General features: G+C 42.8%; 1 protein-coding gene across 1 annotated transcript in view; it reads left to right on the top strand.

Moving 5' to 3' along the window:
• The window catches only part of SCUBE2 (signal peptide, CUB domain, EGF-like 2), a 58,494-nt gene that overhangs the window by 24,730 nt on the left and 6,712 nt on the right, over positions 1-27,052 (top strand). The window contains exons 10-21 of the mRNA XM_012725200.1: positions 987-1,103; positions 2,360-2,482; positions 2,908-3,024; positions 3,274-3,360; positions 5,258-5,362; positions 7,317-7,472; positions 7,872-8,078; positions 18,013-18,183; positions 20,019-20,186; positions 20,876-21,037; positions 23,185-23,382; positions 24,490-24,642. Coding sequence (XP_012580654.1) covers positions 987-1,103; positions 2,360-2,482; positions 2,908-3,024; positions 3,274-3,360; positions 5,258-5,362; positions 7,317-7,472; positions 7,872-8,078; positions 18,013-18,183; positions 20,019-20,186; positions 20,876-21,037; positions 23,185-23,382; positions 24,490-24,642 — 1,764 coding nt within the window. The remainder of the gene's footprint in view (positions 1-986; positions 1,104-2,359; positions 2,483-2,907; positions 3,025-3,273; positions 3,361-5,257; positions 5,363-7,316; positions 7,473-7,871; positions 8,079-18,012; positions 18,184-20,018; positions 20,187-20,875; positions 21,038-23,184; positions 23,383-24,489; positions 24,643-27,052) is intronic.

A 27,052-nucleotide genomic window follows, 5' to 3' on the forward strand; every position in this document is an offset into this window, starting at 1 on the left:
CAAATTCAACTTCCTCCCATGACCTCAGCTAAAGACAAGGACGTGGGGCCCTCCCAGGTGGTGCAGTGGGCTAAAGCGCAGCACGGAAAGCTAGCCGCAGTGCTTCAGTGCCAGTCTGACCCCCGCCCTGGAGGTGTCCACATGGCACAGCAGGCCTCCTGCCTCGTCCGCTGCTCTGCTCAGCAGTGTACTTCGGTGTTCTGCTCTCTGCTGTGTCTCTGGTGAATCCTCTCTCCCCCTGCACCTCTGGCCTATACCCCAGTTCTGTATGTATAAATAAATAAATCTTTAAAAAAAATAAAGACAAGGTTGCCTTCACATTGAATCAGGAAGGGAAGAGCTGAATTATGGGAGCGGAATAAAGCCAAGGGATTGGCCAAGAGGCTTATTTAGAGCTTAAGCACTGTATTTCAGTGTCTACAATAAAAAATTAATGAGGTTGTTAGCATTAATGCATTCTTTTAGTGCAGAAGGCATTAAAACTCAGGATCAACTGACCACGTGGGGCCAGAATACTAATTCCAGAAAGATCAGAAAGAGATAGAAACCAGATTTGTCTTTAACCCAAGTATTTTCTCCTTTTAATTTGCTATGGTTTATAAAATTACTAGTTCAGTTTTACCGATAGCAAAATAATAATAATGCTTACATGGCCTCTTATGGTTCACAAACTTTTTAAAATTAGTTTATCTCTTTTGGCTTCATTTAAAAATTTTAAATTACTCACCCTATAAATATGCATAAGTGAGCGATACCCACCAAGCTCTTAGGTAAGTGCAATTTGCTACAGGTTTTGGAAATAAGGGTTCTGGCAGTGCATATATACTTATTGGAGGCTGTTCAACACTTTCTTTAACACAAGAGACTGGGGAGAACGGATAGGTAATATTTGACTCTGTGGTTTTTATTAGAGGTATTATAAACTTACTCTCTCTACTTATCGCTCACAGCTGGTTACAACTCCCTTCTCCCTTTGACCATTACAGATGTGGATGAATGCTCTTTGGATAGGACCTGTGACCATAGCTGCATCAACTACCCTGGCACATTTGCATGTGCTTGCAGCAAAGGCTACACCCTCTATGGCTTTACCCACTGTGGAGGTGAGCATATTGCCTTTCTAGACTTGGATGTGATTGGTCTTGCAGAGCCTACCCCTGAAGTTTTTCACCAAGGCCAATTTCTATGCACTGGGCTACAAGAGGGACATTCTATTCCCTGCACAGTGGTAGTGAGTCTATCAACTCAAGAGAAATATCTGCTGAGAGAAATCTCCTCAAATTTATCCCTTTAATACATCAAAGGTGAAACTAAGCAGAGAGAAGAGCTCACTTCAACTGTGAATTCTCTATCAACTTCATTGATCAGAGGCTTTCCCAGGAGTTGGTTCTATACCTGTTGGAACTTCCCAGCAGATAATAAAGTCACAGTTGTCAGAGAGGCTTGGAGAGTAACAACCAACTCCTCAGTTCTGTTGGGTGTGGGCACTGGTTTAAGCTCTTTGAGCTGGTCTCTGAGTTTGTCACTAAGCTCTCTGCTTTGTACCCATGTGGCCACATGTGCTCATGGCACATAAACTTGTGGTCAAGTAGGTTATTGCAGGCCTCAGATTTGGCACCAATTGACTAGTGCACTGCTCCCTCTGATCATCATATTCACTTGATGATCTCTGAGAATACAGATTTAGAATGTCTAGGGCTTCCAAGGTGATTCTGAGGATCTCAGGATGTCAGAACCACCGGCCTAAATACTTGCTGCCTTTGTGTCTGTGCTTAAGCGTGGATGATAGTCATCTTCCATATACAGTGTTTTCAACACACCCTTGGCATGGCTAAGGTCCATCAAGAAATTCCAAAGAAATGTTCCCTGAACATTTTGGTTTTAGTTGGCATCCCCTTCCAACCTGGTGTTACTCTCAGGTAGATGTGAATTAGTTCAAGTCATTTTTCTTCTTTAAAGCTCAATTACATGAATAGTCAAGTGGGGATATCCTAATTCTGTCTGTTTCTCCCTTGGTATGTTGCCCTGAAGGATGGTGGGGTTTTAAATTGGAAGCCTGTGAAGTATGAGTTTGATCATTTGAAAGTAGAGTGACCCTTACTGAGTGTCCCTGGTGGGGGAATGGTTTGGTAAAGAATGGAATTTGCGACCACCCTGGTGAGGCTTACCCCAGGAAATCCACTCAGTGAGTGTGTGTGACCAGCTGGTGCCAAGCGCATTACCTGAGGGCAGTCAGCACTGTTCCTTTGTTTTGTGAGTTTCAACCTTGTGCCACCCTTCCTGCTTCTTCCTCAAGGAAGGGATGGTGTCAGGCAGGTTGGGATGGGCTGTAGTGACAGGAGACTATCTCGCTTCACAGACACCAACGAGTGCAGTGTCAACAATGGAGGCTGTGAGCAGCTCTGTGTGAACACAGTGGGCAGCTATGAATGCCAGTGCCACTCTGCATACAAGCTCCACTGGAACCAAAAAGACTGTGTGGGTAAGGGGCTCAAGGCACAGTCAGTGGGCTGGCCACTGGCCCAGCACCACTCTGTCACACCCTTTCCCAGCCTGACCGGAGAGCAGCTGACCACCCCTCCACCGAGCTCTCTTCCCCTTAGCTGCAGCAGCCTTCTTGAAATAGTTCAAAACAGGAGATACTTTGCAGGCTCTTTGGCATTTCCTTCTGTGCTTCTGTGTAGAAATTCACTTCTGTTTTCCTGGTTGCTTTTCTGCATGAAAGAATAACCTATGAGGAGCTCCTATGCCTTGAGTAAAATCATGCCTGGTGTCCGTGTTCTGTGCTGGGTGATAGACAGCTCTAATTCTTTTCTTGGGGCCTTGGATGCATGGGTCTCAGTTGTCCTTGTCACATCTGGGAGTGTCCTTCTTTCTCTGTAAGTGTTTGTATTTTGTCCTGTCTAGAAGTGAAGGGGCTCCTGCCCACTAGTGTATCACCCCACGTGTCCCTGCATTGCAGTAAGAGTGGTGGAAGAGACAGGTGCTTCCTCAGATGTCATTCTGGCATTCACCTCTCTTCAGGTGAGTGGGGCCCAGTCCCTTGGGCGGGTCCCCCTGCCAGGGCCAGGTCTGCCTGGCCTTTAGGTGTTAGATGTCCTCAATAAGTTTCCAGGTCTTTAACTAGCTGCCCAAGAGGTTTATACTGTGAGACCCCATATACTGGGCATTTTTCTAGTGATCATATAAGGTAGGGGTGGGGGTGACTTTAGCTGCTACCAGGAGATTCTGTGATCTTGTCTACATGTTGATGATCCACATTCTGTCTGTCAGGACTGCAAGAAGCCTACTCTGTCACCTGCGGCTCTTCTTCTCTTCTCAGGAGCAAACAGCAAAAGTCAAATGACTCTGCTTTTGGGGGTAATTACCAAATCTGTGTTCTCTCTGGGGCTTACTATATTGAATCGACACCACTCACAGGGTGCTGTCTTGGGTGTTGGCTTTGTATTTTTTTTCTTAACCTCTTCAGTGCCACAAGCACAGTATAGGAGGTTCTTGCCTGCAGCCATGGCACTTGGAATCTGACTCACCATAAAACAGCTATTTACTGAGTGTCCACTCTGCTGGGAGACCCTGTTCAGCCTTGGTGGCTTATTATATTAGGCAGAAGCCCACAGAGCTCTGGGGTTGGGGAGACACAGGTGTCCAAACTCCTAGTCCTCAGGCACCCCAAAGAGCTGGGGGGAATGTGTGACTGGGGCACAGGACATGAGTACAGACAGACATGGCCTGACACCAAGATCGAGGATCTGTCCAGAGAAAGGGCTTCAAATTCTCAGGCTGTTGAAAGACAGAGAATGAAATCTATAGCTTTCAGGAGCCTTCATCCTCTGAGTCAGATAGCTCTGTGATTCTGATGTAAGAACATCTGAAGAAAGAAATGGCTCTTGATGTCCATATTACATATATAAACAAAGCCAGAGATACAAATCTTGGTAATAACATCTCCTACATATGAATTGAGCAGCTAAAATATGCCAGTCACGGTATTACATGGTTTAGGTGATTTAGGCCACACCATAGGTCTCTGGGGCAACTTTATCATCGCCCTCATTGACTGGTGAAGAAACTGCGGCTTAGAGAGGTGAAATAATGTACCCAAAGAGACACAGGTAGGAAATAGGGATCTAGGACTCTAACCAGATCATCTGGATTCAGAGTCTCAAGCAGTGTCCTTCACCATCTTTTTGCTTTACATTTGCATTCAGTCAGAGCAGACATCATTGTCTGTGTCACCAAACCCCTCAGTGATGGTCACTTGGAGAGTTAGGTCACCCTGAGGTGAGCAAGGAAATAGTTAACTGCATTTTGGTTCTTATTATATTGCCAACAGTAGGATAAATGTTTCCTTTTTGCCCCATTATCTCATTTAATCTTCACAGTGACCTCATGTAATGCAGGTACTATAATTATGTCTATTTTGCAAATAAGGAAACTTAGGCTTAGGGTGATCAAGTAACTTGCGGAAGTTCTCATCACAAGTCAACGAGCTGGAATTTTTTTTTTAGTGCAGATTTATTTTTACATCATTTTGTGCATTTTTTCCATCTCATTTGCAATCCCCTTGGGCTTCCCATCACCAAATCACCCTGTGCCATCACCATAGTCCAGTGCATTTCGTTCCCACCACTGTTTTTGATCCCATTCCCCACTCCACCCCCATAAAATGTCTCTGGCATATAGCTATTTATTATTGTTATTATTTTCTCGACTGGTCCATTATATTCCTGCTATGACAGAAACCATCCGGTATTTTTCTTTTTCTTTCTGGCTTATTTCACTAAGCGTGATCTTTTCCACAAAGAGCTGGAATTTTAATCTAGTCACTGGCTCCGGAGCCTCACGTGTGGTTAAGATCGACTGTGGGAAGAGAGCAGAGTTTTGTGCATGTGGTCCTCAGAGTGGGACACTTCCCAGACCCTGAAAATCCTAGCCACACTCAATGAATGCCGCTCTTGTCAGGAGTGGTGGCTCCCTCAGCCCTGTCCTCTCAGGACAGGCTCGTGTAGGAGAATATGTCTTTCACCATTTCCCTCAATAGTCTTGTCCAAATTTGGACCAGAAGATTCCAAGCTTCTTTCTTTGGAAGGCATGAAAAGACCTCGTATTTCACCTTTCTGGTCTCAGGGTAGGAGAGGGCTCAGGCTGTGCTCCGCGTGGCGGGACCGCCAGCTGGTGGACAGCTTGCCATTACCCGCCTGGTGTTTCCATTCCCCTGCCTCTGAAGGTAACATCTCTTACTTGTTTCTTTCTGAAGATGTCGCCACCGTCAAGACAAGTATAACCTTTAAGCTAAATGAAGGCAAGTGTAGTTTGAAAAAGGCTGAGCTGTTTCCCGAGAGTCTACGACCAGCACTACCAGGTATGGAACCAGATGGCTGGTATAGGGAGCTTGCCTGCATGTTGGGAAAGGGTCTGTAACAAGCCAGATGGGCTCAAACAGTTGAGTATCTCCAAGAGTAGAGTCTAGTAAACATGCTCAGTTCAGGGGTTATATTTCAGGGCTTCCTTTGCAAGTTCAGAGAGTGAAGCTTCAGGGAAAACTGTGAGTTCATAGGAATTAATAAGCATCAATTTGTGATCACATTGGGTTAAATTTTCTAGATCATAGCGTCTGCATGAAATATAGGGCAAAAAAAAAATGAAGGAAAAAAAAATGATCTGGCTCAGAAAGGACAGGCTTTGATGAGCAAAGATGCAATATACAGCTTCCTGTTGGTTCTCCTTTTCTCCTTTTTGGAGGCTGTGGCTCCATTGGCTTCAGCAGAATAAAGGCCATCTCAGGAGACCTGGCCCTTACTGGAAAGAGCAGAATCCAACACTCTTCTCCTCAGCTCACTTTCCAGTATTAGTTCATAGGGTAATTTTGAAGAGTAAAAAAAAAAAAGATTCATATATTAGGAAGGCTTCTTTTTTCCCAATCTACCCTCAAATAAATAACATAAGCAAATAAATTTGAAGTCCACTTTAGTAATTTTTGACTGCCTATTTTAAGTAACTAACCAAAATTAGTTTTGTTGTCTCTATTTGATGGAATATTATGTGGCCATTAACAGTATGTTTTCTAAGACTGTTTAACGACAGGAAAAGTTCTTGTTATAATGCTAAGATTGGGACAGGGAGAGCAACAACTTGTATACCTAAGGCAATCCAAATTGTATAAGAGGAAGTATAGAAACAAGAAGTAAAAAAAAAAAAGCTATCATTCAAAGTAGTTATATCTTGTTGGGAGGATGATAGGTGAGCTTAGTTCTTTTTCTTGCATTTTCCAAATTGTCCATAGTGAGCATTTATACTTTTAAATCAGTGGAATCTATGGGAACTCAGTACTACCTTAGCAACTTTTTTATAAATCTAGACTTATACTTCTAAAAAAGTTTAAAAAATAGACACATAAAGTTGAAAAGGAGAAAAGTTCAAAGTGAGTATCCATTTAGTTTGAGATTTGAAGTTAACCTTTTGAGAAGGCGAGATAACATCTTCAGGGGCAAATTAATTTGCATCCGCTTTCCTTTGATCCCTATGACTGGTTGTTCTGAACATCCCTATAATGTTGAAGAAGAACATGGCACAGGTTATATAGTTCAATAAAGTAAGATTTCAAGCTAAAGGCTACTTAACTGTATGGATGGTATGTGGGCCTGCTCTTCAGTTGGGGTCAACAGTCATTTGCTAAAAGATGCACTATATGCCATGGGGATATATTGGGGCACTATATGCCCCAGTTCGGGATGGCCCTGCTTCCTGTGACACTTTCACCTCCAGCCTATGTGCCTTCAGGAAATTGTTTGCTTCTGTTGGTGTTGTTCCATTTATTGCTCCTAGTTATTTCAAAATGGGACATTACTGTTGATGTGATTTCCAGCCTCCCCTTTGGGTTGAAATTACTCCAAGATCAGTTTGCCTGTTTCCTTTCTACCCGATGTTCATTCCTTATTGGAAGCCTCAGCCCCTTAGTACATCACGGTCCAGCCTTAAGGAAACTAACTGTGAGAATATGAGTGTTACCAGTAAGGAATGCAAGGGGACCCTGGTTCCTGTCTTCCACATAGAAGGCCAGTCAGTTGGAAACATCCAGCATTTATCCAGGAAAATAATTTTTAAGATCTAAATTTTAAGTTATATAGTTTTACTAGCTCTTCAAAATTAAAATGTCATCGTGCTCCAAGCTGAGGGCTTGCAACATCTTGGCATCTGGAGTTGATCATTTAGTCCCTTGAGAGTTGTTTTAATGAAATGTTTACTGAGCTCTAGCAAATGTTCAACGGAGTGCTTTGCCAGGATTTGGCTTCCGATAATTTTGTTTCTTCATACAGAGAAGCACAGTTCAGTAAAAGAGAGCTTCCGCTACGCAAACCTTACATGCAGCTCCGGCAAGCAAGTCCTGGGAGCCCCTGGCCGCCCAAGTGCCACTAAGGAAATGTTTATCACTGTTGAGTTTGAGCTTGAAACTAACCAAAAGGAGGTGACAGGTTGGTTTGAAAACAGCATACGGTGCCAGGCTTCTCACAGCTTGCTCCTTATTTCTTTGCCTTTCACTTTTCGTCATTCTTGGGGGAAAAAAAAATAGTGCAGCTACTGAAGTATCTCCTGTTTTGTTTTTCCCCCCTTCCTTTTTTAACCCCAAACTAAACTAAATTGGTTTGGAATGTGATGATTGTATCTGCTTTATAAAAACCCAAAGTTACTATTTGGTCAACAAATTTCTGTTTGAATCAATTGCTGCCCAGCTCGCTAGGTACCCTGTTCCAGGTCTCCTCCATTCTGTCCACAGGGAACTGTGGGTGTTGGTGGGTCCTGCAGTTGGCCTGGACGTCCTCACCACTGCAGCCTGACCTCCTCTCCTGCTGCTGGCCCTCTCGTTTCTGTAGCTTCTTGTGACCTGAGCTGCATCGTGAAGCGAACAGAGAAGCGGCTCCGGAAAGCCCTCCGCACACTCCGGAAGGCTGTCCACAGGGAGCAGTTCCACCTCCAGCTCTCAGGCATGGACCTTGAAGTGGCTAAAAAGTCTTCCAGAACATCTGAGCACCAGGCTGAATCCTGTGGAGTGGGCCAGGGTCACATAGAAAACCAATGTGGTGAGTGATCTGCTGACCAGGAAGTTCTTGCTAACAGCCCTGCCTCAAATTCATAAAAGCTAAGGATGACCAGAAGCCAGTTAGGCCCATCTTTCCCTCTCCAGCCTTATTCCAGAGAACATTGTGGACACGCACTCTCATTTGGGAACTACATGTCAGTGCCTGTCTTCCTACTGGACCAGGAGCTCCCCAGCACCTGGTATAGAGCCTGGTTTGTGGTGGGCACTTCATTAATGTTTGCTCAATTGTGGGATGAAAGGAAGCGTGAGAGTTTGAAAAGAGCAGTGTTACCCTGCAAGAGTCTCAGGGACGGTGGCTTTCCAGTCCGCAGGTGTAAAACAGTTCCGGTCATCTCCTGCTGACTTGAATGACTGTGGCAAGGAGCAAACTTCTGGCCCCAGTTTTGTGCAGAGGGGAGGGCGGGACCACTCAGCTGCCTTGTAAGACTCCTGAGCTTCAGCCCCAAGCTCCTGCTAATGTCTGTTCCTTGTGAATCATTTTGTGTTTGTGTTTTTAGAATTAAATTTGAGGCCCTGCACTTGAACACTTTTAATTCTATTCATCTGATGAATGGAGGAGGGGGTTCCATAGTCCTTGAGATATTTTTTGTGTGAGAGACCGGTTTGGGATATTCTACCTGGAAAGTCTTAGAGGGGGAAATTGGGGGTTCCACTTAAAAATAATGGTAATGACTTCTTGTCATGATGCTGAACACTGTAACTGCATTATTTAATTTAATCTTAACAGTAATCTTATCAGGTATATATTATCTTTTTAGCTGATGAACACACGGAAGCATAGGCTAAATTTTCTTGCTCAAGATCACATTGATGATCCAATTCCAAAGCCTGTGTTCTGTCCCAAGTAAGGTGAATTTCAGTAACCAGACCCCCACCAGAATAAATTGATGTGCTTTCTGAAATGTCATTAGACTCATGTCCAAAAAACGAAGCTCTAACTAGGGAGTATAAGTCACTGTTTCTGAACAAGCGAAACTGAGCCCAGGGCACTCGTACAGGAAAATCATCAGAAATAGCCACACAGCCCAAAACTGTCACTTTGCCAAAACAGTGAAAATCAAATATAAAGTCAAATATAACTGTGCACAAGGGACTGGTTCTTAAATAGTCTTGACTTTTATTCCAGCTGACTCTCTTTAAAAAAAAAATGAAAATAATAAAGTAAAAACAACCCAGCTGGTTGGCTTACTTTCAGTTCTAATTCTAAGGTTTCCAGTTTCTCAACCAAATGGTAATGAGAGTTGGCTGCTACAGCCCTACTTTCTGCAGTGAGTTGCAGAAACAGAACAGGTAAGCCAGTCAGCTCTTCTAGGTGCTAAGAACCCTGTCATTTACCAAAAAAGAAAACCAAAAAACAAAAAACAAAACCCCAAAAATCTTGGCTTGCAGAGAATTCACAATTATAGAAGAGGATGACACACCACAAGCCAATGAACAATAAAATGATCACTTGGGGCTGGTGGGAAGGAAATGAAGAACAAGCAAGCTGAGAAGCAGAATAGAGTGCCAGGGCAAGGGGAAGACAAGGAGGGGAATTCTCTCCCCCAAAGCAGACTATGCTCAGGGAGTGTGGTCATTGGCAAGTATTGTTTGGATGAAGATGTGAAGGATGGAGGAAGCAAGCTAAAGGGATATCTGAGAGAAGATCCCAGGTAAAGAAGACAGCAAGTACAAAACCCTGAGGCATTAGGAAAAAATGGCCAGGATGATGAAAGCCTGGGAGTGGGGAGGGAGAAGTCAAAGCTGCTTTAGAAGAGGCCCAGCTCTCATGGGGATGGAAGATGTAGAGAGGACGTTGAATCCCAGTGAGGGTTTTTAGCAGAGAAGTAACAAGATTCGGACTTAGATTATAAAGGAGTAATTTTGGCTGCTGTGTTGAAAATAAACTACAAGACTATGTTTAAGAATCATGCTTAAAAAAAAAAAAAAGAACCATGTCTTAAAAAACAATGCAGTTCACATTGGGCTATGTTCTTTTAACCTACTAGGGTATAGTGCTGCCATGAGTATTATTTTGTGGGCACATGGCTAATATAATATTTCTGAAAGGTAGACTTGTAGAAGTCCAAGTTCTAGGTCAAAGGACATGCACATTTAAAAGTTTATGGATACTGCCAAATCCGTCTCCAAAGAGACTCTACTAATATGTATTCCAAACTAATATATACTTCATGTGTTATTGACCATCACTGCTGACATGGGTTATGTATCATTGATCTTTTTAATTTTTGCAAAAATAATGAAGTCCTTTAGATTTGTTTCCTTTGAATATTAGTAAGAGAAAGTATGCTGTCCTATGTCTGTGACCATTTGGTGTCCTTCTAAAATACTCATCTTTGCCCACTTTTCCATTGGATTACTTTTCAACATCATTAATAAACTTTAAAGTCAGAAGTTCAGCAGAGATCATAATCACTTCTGAGCAGTTAAACACTTTCTTATAGTCATTTTTGCGTAGTAGAGTCTCATTAATCTGGCATTTGAGGAATTTGGGGACAGCCTGCTCTACCAGTAACCTTTGTACCATCTGTTGTCTATTTTAGCAAGATGGGAAAAAGTGGTGATTATATCGGCTAAGAAAATTTCTTTTTTTTTTCTTTAAGATTTATTTACTTATGCATACAGACCTAGGGTATAGGCTAGAGGTGCAGAGGCAGTGAGAAGACTCACAGAGACAGAGTGGGGAGCAGAACAGGAGAATTGACGTAGTACACTGCTGAGGGGAGCAGCGGGCAGGTCAGGAGAGGTCTGCTGCACCGTGTAGAACACCTCCGGGCCCTGGGATCGAACTGGCACTGAAGTGACTGTAGCCAGCTTTTGCAGTGCTGCAGCCCAACCCGTTGTGCCACCAGGGAGGGCCCGAAAAAATTCTTAAACTCCATAGTAATCCATATAGTTCTTCATATCTAAAGAAAAATTAATGATAATATAGATTTCTGGCTATTTTCTCATAGATACTTACTCTCTCATAGATGTTTATTTTTTCATAAAAAGTTATTTAGGAAATATAATTGCTAATATATGTATTTTTATACTTGATTATTTTTAAACTTACTGAGGTTTTTAAAAGAAAACCTAGCAAACTGAGTAGTGTTTTAGTGCCTATGTTCTTGAAAGACTAGGAAAGTTTAATTCAAAATTATATAGCAGTAGCTTTCCCCTGAAGCTGTTGAGAAAAGTTAATTCAAACAGTATTTATTGAGGTTCAACTTTGAGCCATTCTGTGCTTGGGATGAAATAGTGAGCAAAGTTTCTATTCTCATAAAGTTCACATTCTAACAAAGGGAGATGAGCAATAAAAAGATAAAGAACAAAAATAATTCCAGTAGTTACAAGTGCTGAAGATAAAACAGAGAAGGTTAGAGGAGAGCAGGTGACTTTCTAGCTGAACCCTAAGTGAGGAAGGCTGAGTTTACACTGCCCCAGAGCCGAGTGGATCTGCAATTACAAAGCACTTCATACTTCTTCTCGGATTTTATCTTAATTCTTTCAAAACTGAGATTGCTTGGAATGGAACAGGCAGAAGTGTTCTTTTCTACTTCAATCAAGGAAAAAGTCTTTATTAGTAACATAGGCCACTATGAAACCAGTATTTATGACAGAACTAGGTAGGAAATTCCGCTAATTAAAAAATTTTTAAAACATCATTTAATAAAATGGTGACATTTGTTGAGCACTGCCAATGAGTTCAGTGCTGTGCTCAACACTTTACAGTCAGGTATCACTTAGCAACATTTTGGTTAATGACAGCCCACTGTACAAGTGGTCCAAATAGGTTATACCATAGACCCTTGGTTTATGTAATTACCCTCTACCAGGTATGTACAACATAATTATCTGACAACACGTTTCTCAGATCATATCCTGGCCACTAAGTGATACTTGACTGTACCCATATATTATCATTTGTCCTCACCACATATCTGTTTTTACAGATAAAGAAGCAAAAGCATAGGGAGGTAAGCAGCTTCCCCATGTCAGCAAGTTAAGTGGCAGAGCCAGGATTCAAATCCAGGTCTGACTGAAGAGTCTATGTTCTTTTTTCTTTTTAATTTTTTATTTTTTTATATCATTCTTTATGCTTCTCTTCAGATAAACTACCCCACTTCTTTGGCCTCCTATAGAAAGAACTCCCCTAAAGAATTACTAAATTCACTTTGCTTCTACATCTTCCATTTTCTCAATTCTGGTTTTCATTCCCAACCTTTCCACCAAAACTGCTTTTACCAAGGTTTCTGATCATCTTCATATTACCAAATCCAGTTGCTGGCTCTCACTAAGACACTGTTCACCCCTCTCTTCTGGAAAAGCTTTTGTCTCAAGGGTTTCAGATACCACACACATCTGGTTCTCCTACCTCAGTGGGTGATACTTTTTCATTTCCCATGCAGACTCTTCCTTAATTTATGATCTCTTAAATATCAAGTATCTAAGGGCTCAATCTTCTCCTCTGTCTTCATACTCTTAGCTTCATGGCTTTAAATACCAATATATGCTGGTGATGCCCAAACCACCCTCTCCAACTCTGACCTCCATCTATTTTGCACAATGAACTTCTCTACCCTAGATGTATTGAGTGTTTTTGATCACACACACACTTACAGTAAAATATTTTTGAATTTGTGAATGTTTTAAAATGTTATATTATTGACTAATATATACATCACAAAATGTAGAAGAATGGATACAGATTAATATACAATATTTTGAAATAACTGGCTAGTACCTGAGGGTAACTTGCCCACAATTTGGCATTGTTCATTGTTACCAGTGGTAGTTATATCTCCATGTTTTCAAATAGTCTTGCTCATTGCCTGTGATTTGGCTCAATGCGTGACAGATCTGATGATCTCATTACTACTTTTCATGGTGTGGTTTGACCATTGCTAGTGAGTGCTGCGAGTAAAAGCTGTGTCAGCTCTGACACTTCCTTTTGTTCGCCTTTGCTTTGCTTGTGGGTGCTGCCTTCAGTCTCTACAAGAATCATTTGAAGCTGCTTCTGTTTTGTGATAGTTTGGTTCAAACTAGATAATGCAATGAGGACTTCGATTCCTCAAGCACAGTTAAACTGTAATTCTTCCCACTACGTTGAAAATAAGCAAACAGTCAGTACCTCCTACCCTCAAGTTGTGGATTGTCTGTTCTTGGAGACCTTGTGTCTCCATACCTCATGTAGAGGTGGAATGACTGAGGGGCTAGGCTTATCCATACACTACACCAGTGAGTCGTTATTTCCTATTTTTAGGTAAGCCTTTATGTATGGAGACCTGAAAATGCTTTGCAGACACTCAGAGGATCATTTTGTAAATCTCTGAGGTATAATATCCTGCCTTGGAGATAACCCATGTTACCAATGCCTTTTCACTATCAATACTTCCATGATCAATCTACAAGCCAGAACCATAGGTTTTATCCTCCCTCCTCACAAATAAAACCTGCTTCTCCTTCATCTCAGGAAACAGCACATCTTTCTACCCAATTGCTCAAGTTGAAAATCTCAGAGTCATCTTCACCTTTCTCTTTCTGTCATGCTCCTCATTTAAGCCATTAGCAAGTGCTGCCATCTCTGCTTTCAAAAAATGTTCTGAATCCAGCTAGCTAGTGTTCTCCTCCTCCATCATTACCACTCTGTTCTAAACCCTACTATCTCCAGCCCCATCTATTTTGCTAACAGTTGCTCTCCTTACTCTGGCCTTTCCTCAGTCTGATCTCCATGCCAGAAAATCTTTTAAAATCCTGTCATATCATGTCTCTGCAATTCCAAATCTCCAATCTACTTTGAGGCCTAATTTCCTTACATGGCCTTCTGGAACTTATGTGGTTTGGCGCTTGTTTGCATTTCAAAATTCATCTCCTGTCATCCTGCCCTTTTCACTAATGGTCCCCTACACTGGCTTTTTGCTGTTAGGCAATTCCATTGTGGGGTTATTTCCCTCATTTCACCCTGGTCTCTACTCTGAGAGGCCTTCCCTGGCTTCCCTCTCAAAATAACATGCACAACAACTCCAAGGCCTCCATTTTGTCTTTCCCTCTTCCCCTGTCCTACTTTTCTTCATCACATTGCAAGCTAACATTTCACTGTATAATGCTCATTTATTGTACATATTCTCCACTAGATTGAGAGCCCCTCCTGGGCAGGGTCATGCCTGTCTTCTCTGCTCTACTGCCATATCCTAAAACAGTACTTACTCCGTGCTTAATCAGTGCCTAATAAATATTTAATTGAATGAACGAGTAAATAAATCTTCACACCAGTTGAAGTTCCAAGGATAGCCACCAACCTTAAAAGAGTGCCAAGGAAAAATTTTTGGAGACAAAATGATTTCACTCCTAAATCTCAGCTCCAGCAAACCAGATATGAAGAGAACATAGCATATCTTGGGCAAGGAAGGAGTCAAGCTGGGTTTATCTCTCTGAATCACCAAAAAGAATATTTTCAAATAGCAAATCTGAGCACATACCAAAAAACCTGAACAGATGTAGGAGTCAACCCCTCAGCCCACGGGGATGCTATCTCCTGTTACTCTGTACCATTCATTTAAAAGGGCTTCAAGCCAGGATCTCCAGGCTAGGGCACTGCCTAGAGAGCCAGCGCTTCTGAGCTGTGACAAAGCCCAGCTCCATGAACCCTGGGAATCCACGTGGGCTGCTGTGGCTCCCCTCAGAAGCCCAGGCGTGATTCTTAAGAAAACAGTCAGATGCTAGAGAGTGACCTTTTTTATTAGTTTCACCATCTTAGCCACAGAGAGACCATAGTGTTTGTCCCCAGTCTGAAACACTCAAAGGCGGTGGTGTTGAAAAGAGGGTGAGCTTTTAGGTCTCTTTGTGGCTTGCCATTGATCCTGGTGCCTCTGCTCTCTCCCTTTTGCATCAGAAAAGGTTTCTTGTATTTTTCTTTTAAAGATGGGGAGAAAACAGCTGTGTGGGATTTGAGAATGGGATTTTAATGGTCACTGAAGATGCACAAAAGCTTTGCTGTGATAGTGAAGTGTTCTGGGGGCAATTGACTCCTTTGTCTGGGGCAGCAAAACAAGCTGGCTGGTCAGGGAGAAAGGGAACCGACTGGAACGTGTGATTTGAGGTCTCTTGAGGCCACATCTCCAGCACATTGCAAATAGCTGTTTTCAGGCGCTTCATGACATTTCAGAATCGCTCTTAGGGTTTAGCTCATTTTTACCTTGTGAAAGAAACTAATTTGGAAGGTACTTGGCGTGAATTATTTCTGTAGGTCTTTTTTCTCTGGAAGGAAAATGGAAACCATGAGGGACATTCTGAGTTTGTTTATGTGAACAGGCCTTTCACTGTGAGAAAGAAGAGCTGGTACCCTCTTTTCCTGGGGGCGGCCCAAGGGGCATTTCACAGCCCTTTGTTCAGTTGAGAAATTGTAACAGATGTGGGATTTTGTCAGACTTCTTAAAATGTAAACTTGAAAGGCTTTGGAGGGCTAAAATGGAAGGAGTGGACAGCAGGGTAGCGGAGCCCAGCCGGCTACTCTTTTCAGTGAGATTTGGGTCCAGTCTTCCCCACTCACAGAGATCATTTTTCTGCCAGAGAAACTATGAAGGTTCAGACCCTGCTGTTTGGATGAGCAATGCTTGATGGGCATCATCCAGGCACCGCCCTCCCCTTGAAGGGAACGAGCATCTTGACAACAGCTGCTCCACAGATGGAAACAGTGTGGGATATTAGGGGCTGGGGACAGCTCTGGTTTTATTTACTTTCTGCCAGTCTTCATGGTAGGTTGGCTCAGTAGAGCCATGAAGAGATTATTCTCTCATTTACTGGCCTGACTCAGGGCCCAGGATAGTCAGGTGGGACACAGGATAAAAAGTCATGAATTCTACTTCATAATTCACCAGAGATGGGCCAAAACCAGAGTAATTTTGGAAACCATTATCTAGTAGGGCTTCATTTAGAGAGTAAGTGCAGACTCATAGGTTCTGTCGGCCATACAGCTATGCATCATACTCATTATAATGTTGTTTGCCAAGAAAGCAAGAGTTTGGTTCACTTTTAATTTTTTTTAAATACCATAACATTATATAAAATATACAATCAAAGAACATGTAAGTAATATGAAATTAATAAAGAAACTCCAAACAATATTAAAAAGCATTAAAATTTATAATTAGGGTAGATGTTATTGATTGTATTCACCTGTAGAATAATATTTGAAATAATGCCATCATTTGCCTACTCTGATTTTTTTAAAGTTTATTTTTTACTAAAGTCAGAATAATGTAATAGGGAACTTTGCCATCTTTACCCCTAGAAGTATTTATGCAGCCTGCATTTGTCAGATAGAATACAAACAAACATCAGCTAACTTGATTGTGTATTATTTTGTTTTCTGTTTCTTGGTAACTTAAGTATAAAAGAGGATGTGTTTATTCTAAGTAAATTTCCGTAGTATCCCATAGAGAATCCTTGGCAAAGTCTTGATTCAGTCTGAAATTTTGTTAAAGACTTTTTTGCCCTACTGGAGAGATCTTGATCTCACTGTAGGTGTATTTCATTTCATTTTACTAGCTGTGGTAACTTGGCCAAATTATTTCACATCTCTAAGTCTCTGTTTCTGAAAAATGGAGTTAACAATAGCACCTCATTCTTTAGGGATATGCTTAGGAATAAATGAGATAAAGTACATAAAACTTTGACACACTGTCTAGTGGATTGTAAGTACTCAACAAATGTTAACTATTAGAAAGGCTGTTTTGATGATTATGATGATAATATTTGAATTTTAATGTAGGGAGCCCAACACAATATATTTATTTCATATTCACACCTGAAAATAAGGTATAGATCCACACTAAACTAACAATACATTAATGAAACATAGCTATTAATTTCCTTATAGTTTATCTTTTTTTTTTAAGATTTATTTGTGCATACAGAACTGGGGTACAGGCCAGAGGCTCAGGGGCAGCGAGAGGCTTCACCAGAGACAGAGTGGGGAACAGAATAGTCAGATCCACGAAGTACACTGCTGAGAGGAGCAGCGGTCAGGAGAGGTCTGCCGCGCCATGTGGTCACCTCTGGGGCAGGTGGGGATCGAACTCATGCGGAAGTGGCTTTAGCTTTTTAGTGCTGTGCTTTAACCTGCTGTGCCACCAGGGAGGGCCTATAGTTTATCCTTTTAAGAGACATTTACCAGAGTTTACTCTTTTCCTATTACAAATAGGAAACATGCTATTTGGGGGAGCTTATCTATTAGATGTCTTCTCTATCTCCTCCCCTCAGTCACTAAAGACTGAAGTTTTCAAAACAGTCTCTGGTCCTATTTTCTCTCCTTTCAATGATTCTCTTACCTGTAGAATAAAATTCAAATGCCAGCTTTCAAGAACCTTGCCAATCTATTTTCAACTTGCTTTTCTTTTCTCTCCTCCCATGCACCCCATATGAGTCTTTATGACCTGCCTCCTTTCCTAACTGGGAAGACCTATTCATCTTTTAAGGCTCAATGTAAATGTGATCTCCTCTAGGAAGCCTTCTAGGATGTCACCCGTTAGAATTAATAACAATCAGCACCTTCTTCTCTGTTCCTTCAGCATTAGGCCTTTGTTCAATGAATGATTTTCACCTTTGTAATTCTTCTGACAAACCTGTGAAGTATGGAGAGTCAGCAATAACTTGTGCTACAAAAATAATTAGTACCACTGCTCACTGCTCCCAGGTACTTCATGGCACAGGGAGGAAGAAACTGTAAACACTTCCAACAGTGGGCAGCAGGGATCCTGGCAGAGGGCCTTGCTCAGGGGACCCAGAGTAGTGTGTGCTTTGTACCAGGAAGGTTTACATGGGGTGGGTGGGAAACGGGGTAGTGGAGCATGCTAACTTTCATTTCTAGCACTCACATTGTTCTTACTGGACCTCTGTCCCCAAATTGACCAAATGGTTTCCCCTTTGGCTAGTCAGTTGCAGGGCTGGGACATATTATGATGGTACACAAGAACGCTGCATTTTATGTCCAAATGGAACCTTCCAGAATGAGGAAGGACAAATCACTTGTGAACCATGCCCAAGACCAGAAAATCCTGGGGTTCCGAAGACTCCAGAAGCTTGGAATATGTCTGAATGTGGAGGTAAGGATGGCACCTGCCCCTTTTTACCCTTCCTTCCCAGTATCGTTGTCTGGATAGAAGGGATAGAAGGCCCAAGCGGAATTTCAGAGACTCCAAACAGAGTACCACGGCTGCCTATGAACAGGGACTATATGGGATTCATCATTGGCCTTGCAGTGCCTAGTTCTGTGCCTGAGACATGCTGCACTGATTCTCACTTGAGTAAATAAACAAAAATCTGATAAGATACATTGGCAGAAAAAAAGTATAAAAGTCACAATTACATGTTTTAGTCACTGTAAATAAATATTGTCTGAGATCCAGTGACCTCCTATTGACTAGGGACCATCTGCAAGTGTGAAAATGAAGAAAGAAGGTCTGATTATTTTTCCAGATTTGGTCTCATATTCATAGCTTATTGATTTTAAAAAGGGGATTATTTTATTAAAACTGGGACGGCCTCTGTGAAAAGTTTCTGATCATCTCATAACCTGGAGCCAAACTCACTTAGGTTCTGTGGGCTTTTTTTTTCCTATTTAATTTGTGAATGTATGTCTTCCCTTCTCTTTTATTAATGGAAGAAGGGCCACTTGACACTGGGTGGGCTCAAATGGAGACGTGATCGCCATGATCTCCAGTGTTGTGAGGCATTGTCTCCACAGAGTAAATACTGCAGTAGCCCTCAAGCCCCTTCTAGTAACTTGCAGGACAAGCTTTATTTCCCACCTAATGACTACCAGACTCATCTGCAGAATTTTATCTAGTTTAAAAGTCAGGTTTTCAAATGGACTGTGTGACTTCTAGCCTGTCTTTGACCTATTATGAAACCCTCGAATTAGTTGGAAGATTGAGAAAGGGGGGTTCTTTTGGGCATCTGTACACCTTTGTATGTGACCTTATCAAGATATATTTATGTTATTAAGTATATTGATAATATATCATAGCAATTGCTTACATTTAGAGAACACATACCTATTCCAGGCATCATGCTAAGTGTACTACATTAATTATTCACATGGTTATAGTTCTACAACAACTTTATGAGGTTCAAATGACTCATTTAAGGTTACACAGCCAACAAGTGGAGGTATTGAAGTCAGCTGAGGTTTGATAGACACCAGACTTCTTCCTGAGTGTGTTTTCATTCCTTGCCTTATATCTGTAAGGTAGGGATAGAAAGAAGACCAAGAAGATTAAGAGAAATAATTAGGAATACAGGCGATAATGAGATTTTTATAGCATTTTGGTATGGAACTGGTTCTTTTAGAAGTTTGTTTATGACTGTACTTCTTATCCTTAAGTTAAAATAATAATAATAATGAAGTAAGATATGAAAAGTAAATGCCCGTGGGTCCTGCTGTCAACATGGATTGGAGTGATTGGGTTTAGCAGACAAACTAAGGTATGATAGACATACCTCATTGCAAAGGGATGTGACTTAGTAATATAATTGGAAAAACCAGGAGATACTTTATATCCCTAGGATATAATCAGCAAGGTGAGCATGTACTTCTGGGTCGATTACCAGGTTGATTATAGAGCAGAGAGCCCTGACTCTGGGAGCTCCTGCATGCAGGGACTGTTGGGTAAGTGTTCTAGCCTGCATCATTCCCAGGCCTGCCCCATACTTTGGAACACTTACCCCCTGGTTTCCATTTTTGCACTGGGTTGTGTGACCCTGTGTGTAAACCTCAGGCATCAGACGCACCTCCTCAGGGTCAGTGGCAGAGTAGGACAGGGCTTCTGTGGAGCTGAGGTCTAGCAGAGGGTGACAGGCATGCCCAGTCTCATCTGCAGAGTGGTGGGGAGGGTCTGTCTGGGGGATCTCACTCACTTCAGTTCATTGGTGCCTGCAGGTCTGTGCCAGCCTGGGGAATATTCCACAGATGGCTTTGCACCCTGCCAGCTCTGTGCCCTGGGCACATTCCAGCCTGAGGCCGGCCGTACTTCCTGCTTCCCCTGTGGAGGAGGCCTCTCCACCAAACACCTGGGAGCTGCTTCCTTCCAAGACTGTGAAACCAGAGGTGAGGACTTGCCAGATTGCTTTTTCCAGAACTGAAATTCCCATCTAAGAATACTGGGAGCCTGGTAAAACTGTGATCAAGTCAAGGTGGCAGTGGCTGGTGTAGTGCCCCACTGGTAGGAAGAAGTCAGGTCCCAGCACTGCAGGCTAGGTTGGATGCACAGGGAGAAAAAGAACTCCCTAGAACTGGTCTCCCCTAGCCGCCTTGGCCCCTTCAGGCAGAGCTGGCTAGAGGAGTGCCAGGGCCATGTGAGCAGGCTTTATACACAGGCTCTGGCTGCTCTTTCCTTTCAGGCCTCCTCCTTCTCCGCTCCCTTACCTAGAGCTCCCCCTGCAGGACAGGCCCTACCCCTGCTCCAGAGCCCCACTCCTGTTGCCTTGCAGGAGCCCAGCTCTAAACCCAGTTTTATTGTCCTGCACCCCTCAATGCTCACCAGCTCCTGTGCATGAAGACTGGGGTTGGGGTCATTTATGCCTGACTCTGCATGGACAATCAGTTCCCTTTGTATTTTCCTGTGTCATGCGTCACAAGTCTGACTCCAGCTGGCTATTTAGGGAATTGAGTGTTGATTAGCCCCAGGAAAGCACTACTTCATTCGGACGTAAAGATTTAATTTCATGAAGTGTGAAAACTTTTATATTGTGGTAGATAGAAATACCGTTTTTTCTTTCATTTCTCTCCACTCACAGTTCAGTGTTCACCCGGACATTTCTACAACACTACCATTCACCGATGTATTCGTTGCCCAGCGGGAACATACCAGCCTGAATTTGGAAAAAATAACTGTGTTTCCTGCCCAGGAAATACTACGACCGACTTTGATGGTTCCACAAACATAACACAATGTAAAAGTAAGTCTTTCTTTAAGGCTCTTCAGAGTCTTGATTAAGAGGCAAAGTGTCAGGGTCCACCTGACCAGGAAGGGAGGTAAGTGGGTCCCAGGCATCCGGAACCATGCAGATATTGTTAGCCCAGCTCTGCAGATCAGTGCTGAAAGACAGTAGGGCTTGACGCCCTTCACTGACCCTGGCTACTCCACCAGGCTCATTCCCAGGTTTTGCTTGTTTTCATTTCTTCCTGGGGCAAAATTTTCGTTCGACCCTATTCAGCAAGCATTGCTTAAGGACTTGTTATATGCCAGGCTGCCAGGCACTCCAAGCAGAATAAGCCTCTGGTTCTGCAGGGAGCTTGGGCTGTAGCATCAGTGGAAGAAGTAGTTCACTCTGTTTGGAGTAGTTCACTCATGCTTCTGGAAGACATGAAAAGGTTTTGATGGGCTGGTGGTGGGAGAGGGTGCAGGAGGAAAGAGAAAGAGCTTTTATATTCTCCAGAATAGCTGGGGGGCTCAGGGGACCACAGAATGAGAAAAATGAAAGCCTTTTGGGGAAGAGATCTCTGAACCTGTAGGATTTGTGGATAGAATCTAAAACAGACCAGAAAGGGAAACCATGATGCTAAGCTAAGGAGTTTGATATGTCTTCCATAGAATGCGGAAGCGCGTCATTCAAGGACTTGCTTTGTATGTTTTTAAACCAGTATGTAGCATTTTCTGCTAAAGGCCACAAACAAATTTCAGCTAATTCTGTATGATTGAGATGGCAACCTAGGGGAGCATGGAGGCCTCCCCATGCTGCAGGAGTTAGGGATCAAAGAGGCAGTTAATCACTTACATTTTATCTTTAGAGTGTTGTCTAGTTTTCCTCTTTCCCAGTGAAGGATATTTAGCAACATCCTCACAAGTAAGCATCCCCTTTCTTCTTGAATACTTGCCATAATAAGACATTTAGTAACTTTTTCCATATTCTAGCCTGCTGGTAGATTAGTCTTGGGAAGTTCACAGTACTAGAAGATTCGATCTCCTTGTCCACCTTCACCCTGTGACATGGCAGCTCTTCGGAAGGCAGTTTTCTCAAGTCCCCTCTTTTCCAAGAATGAAAACTTTTCTTTTTTTCTTTTAAATCATGAATAATCTGTTACAATTAGAAAGGACAAAGGTAATCCCTTCAAAACCTACTCTTGAACAGGTTCACCTGTCAGTTTTTTTTTTTATTTATGTATTTATGCATACAGAACTGGGTACAGGTCAGAGGAGCAGGGGTGAGAAGATTCACCAGAGACAGAGTGGGGAGCAGAACAGGCAGATCGATGAAGTACACTGCTGAGGGGAGCAGCGGGCGGGTCAGGAGAGGTCTGCCACGCCATGTGGGTCACTTCCCTGGCCTGGAATCGAACTCATGCTTTCATTGGCTGCTATAGCTTCTTAGTGCTGTGCTTTTTAGCCTGTTGCACCACCAGGGAGGGCCCTCACCTGACAGTTTTAATAAGCTTGTTGAAAGCAAGCTTATTTCTGAGCTCCCAGAGCTTTTGAAATAAATTGTTGGATGAATGGAGATTCAGTGAATGAAGATATGACTGAGGTGCAAGGTGTGTGTGTGCATGCATGTGACACATTATCTATGCAAACCCCTTGCCTCCAGTGTCAGAGGTAATTATCCACTGTGCTCTGTACTGACTGATAAACTCACTGGAAATTCTCTTCCACACAAAATTAAAATATGATCTGAAGCAGAAAGAAATGTTAAAAATGATAACTGTTGTTATCTTCTTTAACATCTTCACTCATCTGTTAGCTGCTTTTTCTCCCTATTTTGACAGATCTAGAAGTTCTGTGTGAGGAGTTTCCTTGGTGCTTGGACTTTGTAAACAAGATGTTGAAAACTAAATTTGTCCTTTTGTTACATTGACAGCTGCCCTGATCTTGAATTCCTTTAAGTCAATGAGAAAATAGAGCCTGGGAACTGAGAGGAGGGGGCTCTGTGTGGGGAAGTAATGTAGTTTGGCCCAGGAGCCAGCTCTGGGCATTACAGGACAGACTCACCCCGCTGGTGGTGTCATTTCCAGGCCCCATTCCTTGATGGTGATGTGTCCTCCTCAGCCAGTGTAGAGGATAGAGGGACCATGGTTTGTATCTTCCTAACTTGTGGCATTCCTCTTGTAGACCGAAGATGTGGAGGGGAGCTTGGAGATTTCACAGGCTACATCGAATCCCCAAATTACCCAGGAAATTACCCGGCCAACACCGAGTGTACATGGACCATCAACCCACCTCCCAAGCGCCGCATCTTGATTGTGGTCCCTGAGATCTTCCTGCCGGTGGAGGATGACTGTGGGGACTACCTGGTGATGCGGAAAACCTGTGTGTGTCACCCTTTACCCCTCACCCTTCTAAGCCTGATGGCAAACTTGCTGTTAAATGTCAGAAGCAGGCCTATTTGTCACCTCTGTGTTAGAACAGAGTTAAACACGAGCTTACTGAGTTTTCAAAGAAACAAATTTAGACTAACACCACATTGAGGCTGTTGCTGAACCCTGGAAGTAGAGATCAGACTTCCCCTTGGTGCTCACTGGTGTTCCTTTTTCTACACAGGTACAGAAAGTTGTGACCCTCACACAGGGCTGGCCCCCTTGTCCAGGGAAACAACTCATGGTTTGGGGACTGACCAAGGCCACAGATAGTCCAGCCAGGAAGGACTCTTCCGTTCCTGACTCATGTCTCAGGGTCCATAAAAGCAAAAACACTTAGAGGCAGTGTAGTGAGTAGACTCTGCCACCAGCCTGGTGCATCTGAATCCCAGCTCATATTAGTTTTGTGGTCTTGGGCACACATTCTGGATTTTTCTGTGCCTCAGTGTCCTTGTCTTTAAATTAGGGATAATAATAGATGCTGCCTCATAGGGTTATAATGAGGAATAAATGAGCTCATACTTAGAATAATAATAACAACACATAAGTGTTTGCTATTCCTATTAGTGGGCATAGTGGTGTGGGTTTGAATCCTGACTTTTCCACATACTGGCTGTGACTCTGGGCAAGTGCTTCATCTATTAGTGAGGTAATAACTGGTCCAGATTCCTGTGGTTTTTGAAGAGTTAAATGAGATAAGGTCCACAAAGTGTTTGCCACCTGCCTGGTCTGAGGAAGCATGCAGTAAATGGTGGTTGATTATCATTAAATTATAGATTATAGTCAGCTCTGGAATCTGCGCACTCGTCCCTTGGTCCCTGCAGTGAGTGCTACAGGCTGGGCTGCAGCTGTTGGCTGAGCCATGGGCCTTTTCAGGCTTTGCCTTCCCTCTGGGGCCACAGTCACCAGCTGCATCTACTTGATTTCCAGGACATTTGGCTCAGTGAACCTGAAGAGCTATTGAACATAATTTGTTTCATGGTGTTTGAAAAGATGTGTGTTGTCTACCTGTTCAGTGATGAATCTTGAATCTTATCCCACCCCCAATTTCCCTTGGCAGCTTCATCCAATTCTGTGACAACATATGAAACCTGCCAGACCTATGAAAGACCCATTGCATTCACCTCCAGATCCAAGAAGCTGTGGATTCAGTTTAAGTCCAATGAAGGGAACAGTGCCCGAGGGTTCCAGGTCCCGTACGTGACGTACGACGGTAAGCTCTGTGACACTCTGGCTGGGCTTGTGGCAGCAGTGTCTCTACTTTGAACAGAACCAACTTCTGGGCCAGCTGGTGGATTGCTGGCAAGCCCACATGCTCAGAAAGGCAGCCAGGATAAGGAGAAAGGCCACTGCTGACTCACAAGTGCCAAGTTCTAAAGAGGCATTTGGGGATACTGACTATGTGGATGAAAAGATCTTTTAGAAAATAAAAGTGAGCATAGCTTGGTGGCAATAACAGAGGTATTGAAGTCAGCCAGCCTAGTATAATGTCTTTGGTGACTTTGTGCATGTTACTTACCTGAGCCTCATGTTATTCGTGTGTAGATGAGGATGCTCGTTAGACTTGATTTGAAAGTTCAATGGGATAATCCATAAAGGACCTGGTGCAGCTCTCACACCTAGTAGTTCTCAATAGATTTAACTTACTACTGTGCCTTCATTGTAAGGAATCATGAGGATGGGGAAAAAAGATCTGAGTTCTGATACTATCTCTGCCACTAACTTGCTGTGTGATTTTGGGCAAGATAGATGACTTCTCTGGTTTCTTTGATTATTATTACTAAATGAGGGAGTGGCCTGTCCGAGCCCTGTTCGTTATACAGCTCTGAGACTCAACATTTGCTAGGAATACGAAATGAACTGGACCTTGTTGACAACTAGAGGATTTCATAACTTAGTGGAAGAAGAGTCATCTGTTCGTTCATGAGGTTCTTCATTCACCCAGCCAGCCAACAAGTACTTAATAAGAATGTACTCTGCCAAGCATTGGGCGAGGTGCTAGAGACAATGTGGTTAGTGACAGAAACATGAGAGTACCAGTTGTCATGGATACTATAACAGGCCATGAACAAAGCACTATGTGAGCACAGAAAGGGCAGCAGTTACATCTTCAGGGATTTGGGGGAAGAATAAAGAAAAGTCTCAAGATATTTGGATCTTCAAAGAAGATAAAACTTTTCTTATAAGTGAGAGGAGGAGCTTTTAGAAAGATACAGGCCAAAGGATAGAGTACCAGGTTGTGTGGGGGCTGAAGACTAGCTTACTAGTAGGGTGCATGGGCTTGGAGTGAGAGATGAGCCTTCTGGTAGGGCTGGACTATGAAGAGCCTTGAGTGTTGAGCTCAGGAGGGTGGGGTGAGGCATTTTGGGTCACTGGCTACAGGGATGAAAAGGCCATTCAGACTTTCAAGGCTGCTAAGTGCCAAAAGTAGTTGTTCTGGGAAGATATTATTTTATGAATTTCCTAAATGTATTTAATATAATATGTATTTCTAGCGTGATAAATGTAAGGCTTATCATTATCAGACCAGGCTACTCAAGCTTAGTGATTTAAGTAACTGGCCCAAGGTCACAGCAGGACAAGATTGCAGGGCTGCAATTGGCGCGAGTCTTTGGGCCAGGTCTTACCTACAAACTTGACTGTTTTTCTCATGATGGAGCAAGTGAAGAGACACATTCATAAAGGCAGAGGAACTACCTTTTTTTTTTTTTTTTTTTTTTGAAAAGGCAGGGGTTTGGAAGCATTTGACAGAGTGGTAAATAGCTCTTCAGTTCTCTCTCACACCAGAGCACACGACACCAGTGTCCCTAATGGTAAACTGCCGTTATCAAAAAAAGGGAATTCTGTGAGGTAGAAACTCTGCAGTAGAGGAACCAAGATAAAATCTTATACCCTTATTCATATTTTATATTGACTAAGTTTAAAGAATAAGAAGCTACCACATAAGTATACTAGCAATATTGTACATGTATTAAATTAGTAATTATGAGGATTGTACTATTAGTTTCCATTTATCATCACATGACCAGGAGAAGCTTTTTAAGATCTCCTCTTAGGGCTCTCCCTGGCGGAGCAGCGGGTTAAAGCACCGCATTATGAAGCTCTCTGAAGCCACTGCAGCACAAGTTCCATCCCGGCCAGGGAGCTGACACACATGGCGTGGCAGACCTCTCCTGACCCACCCACTGCTCCCCTCAGCGTGTACTTTGTCAGTCTGCCTGTTCTGCTCCCCCACTCTGTCTCTGGTGAAGCCTCTCACCGCCTCTGCACCTCTGGCCTGTACCCCAGTTCTATAAGCATAAATAAAGAAATCTTTTTAAAAAAATGCTTTAAAAAATCTCCATTTCAGTGATGTTCTTCTGATTTGCTTGGTTTTGTTATACATGATTTGCATGCAAAGAGGCATTTTTTTCTGTCTGGAAGTTGGAAAAGGTTATGATTTGCATATGATTTGAATTATGATTATAGGAAATTCTGATTGCAGGAAATAGGATGGACTTTGAAGGGGGGGATTACATTTAGAGAGGGCTAACATTGTGTGTACTGCATTAAATATTAGGTCAGGACCAAAAATATTAATGAGAAAATGAACATAATTTCCTTCCCTCCACACTCTGCCAAAT

Source organism: Condylura cristata, unplaced genomic scaffold (assembly GCF_000260355.1).
Source record: "Condylura cristata isolate star-nosed mole 26May11 unplaced genomic scaffold, ConCri1.0 scaffold00015, whole genome shotgun sequence".
In the NCBI taxonomy this organism is placed as follows: domain Eukaryota; kingdom Metazoa; phylum Chordata; class Mammalia; order Eulipotyphla; family Talpidae; genus Condylura; species Condylura cristata.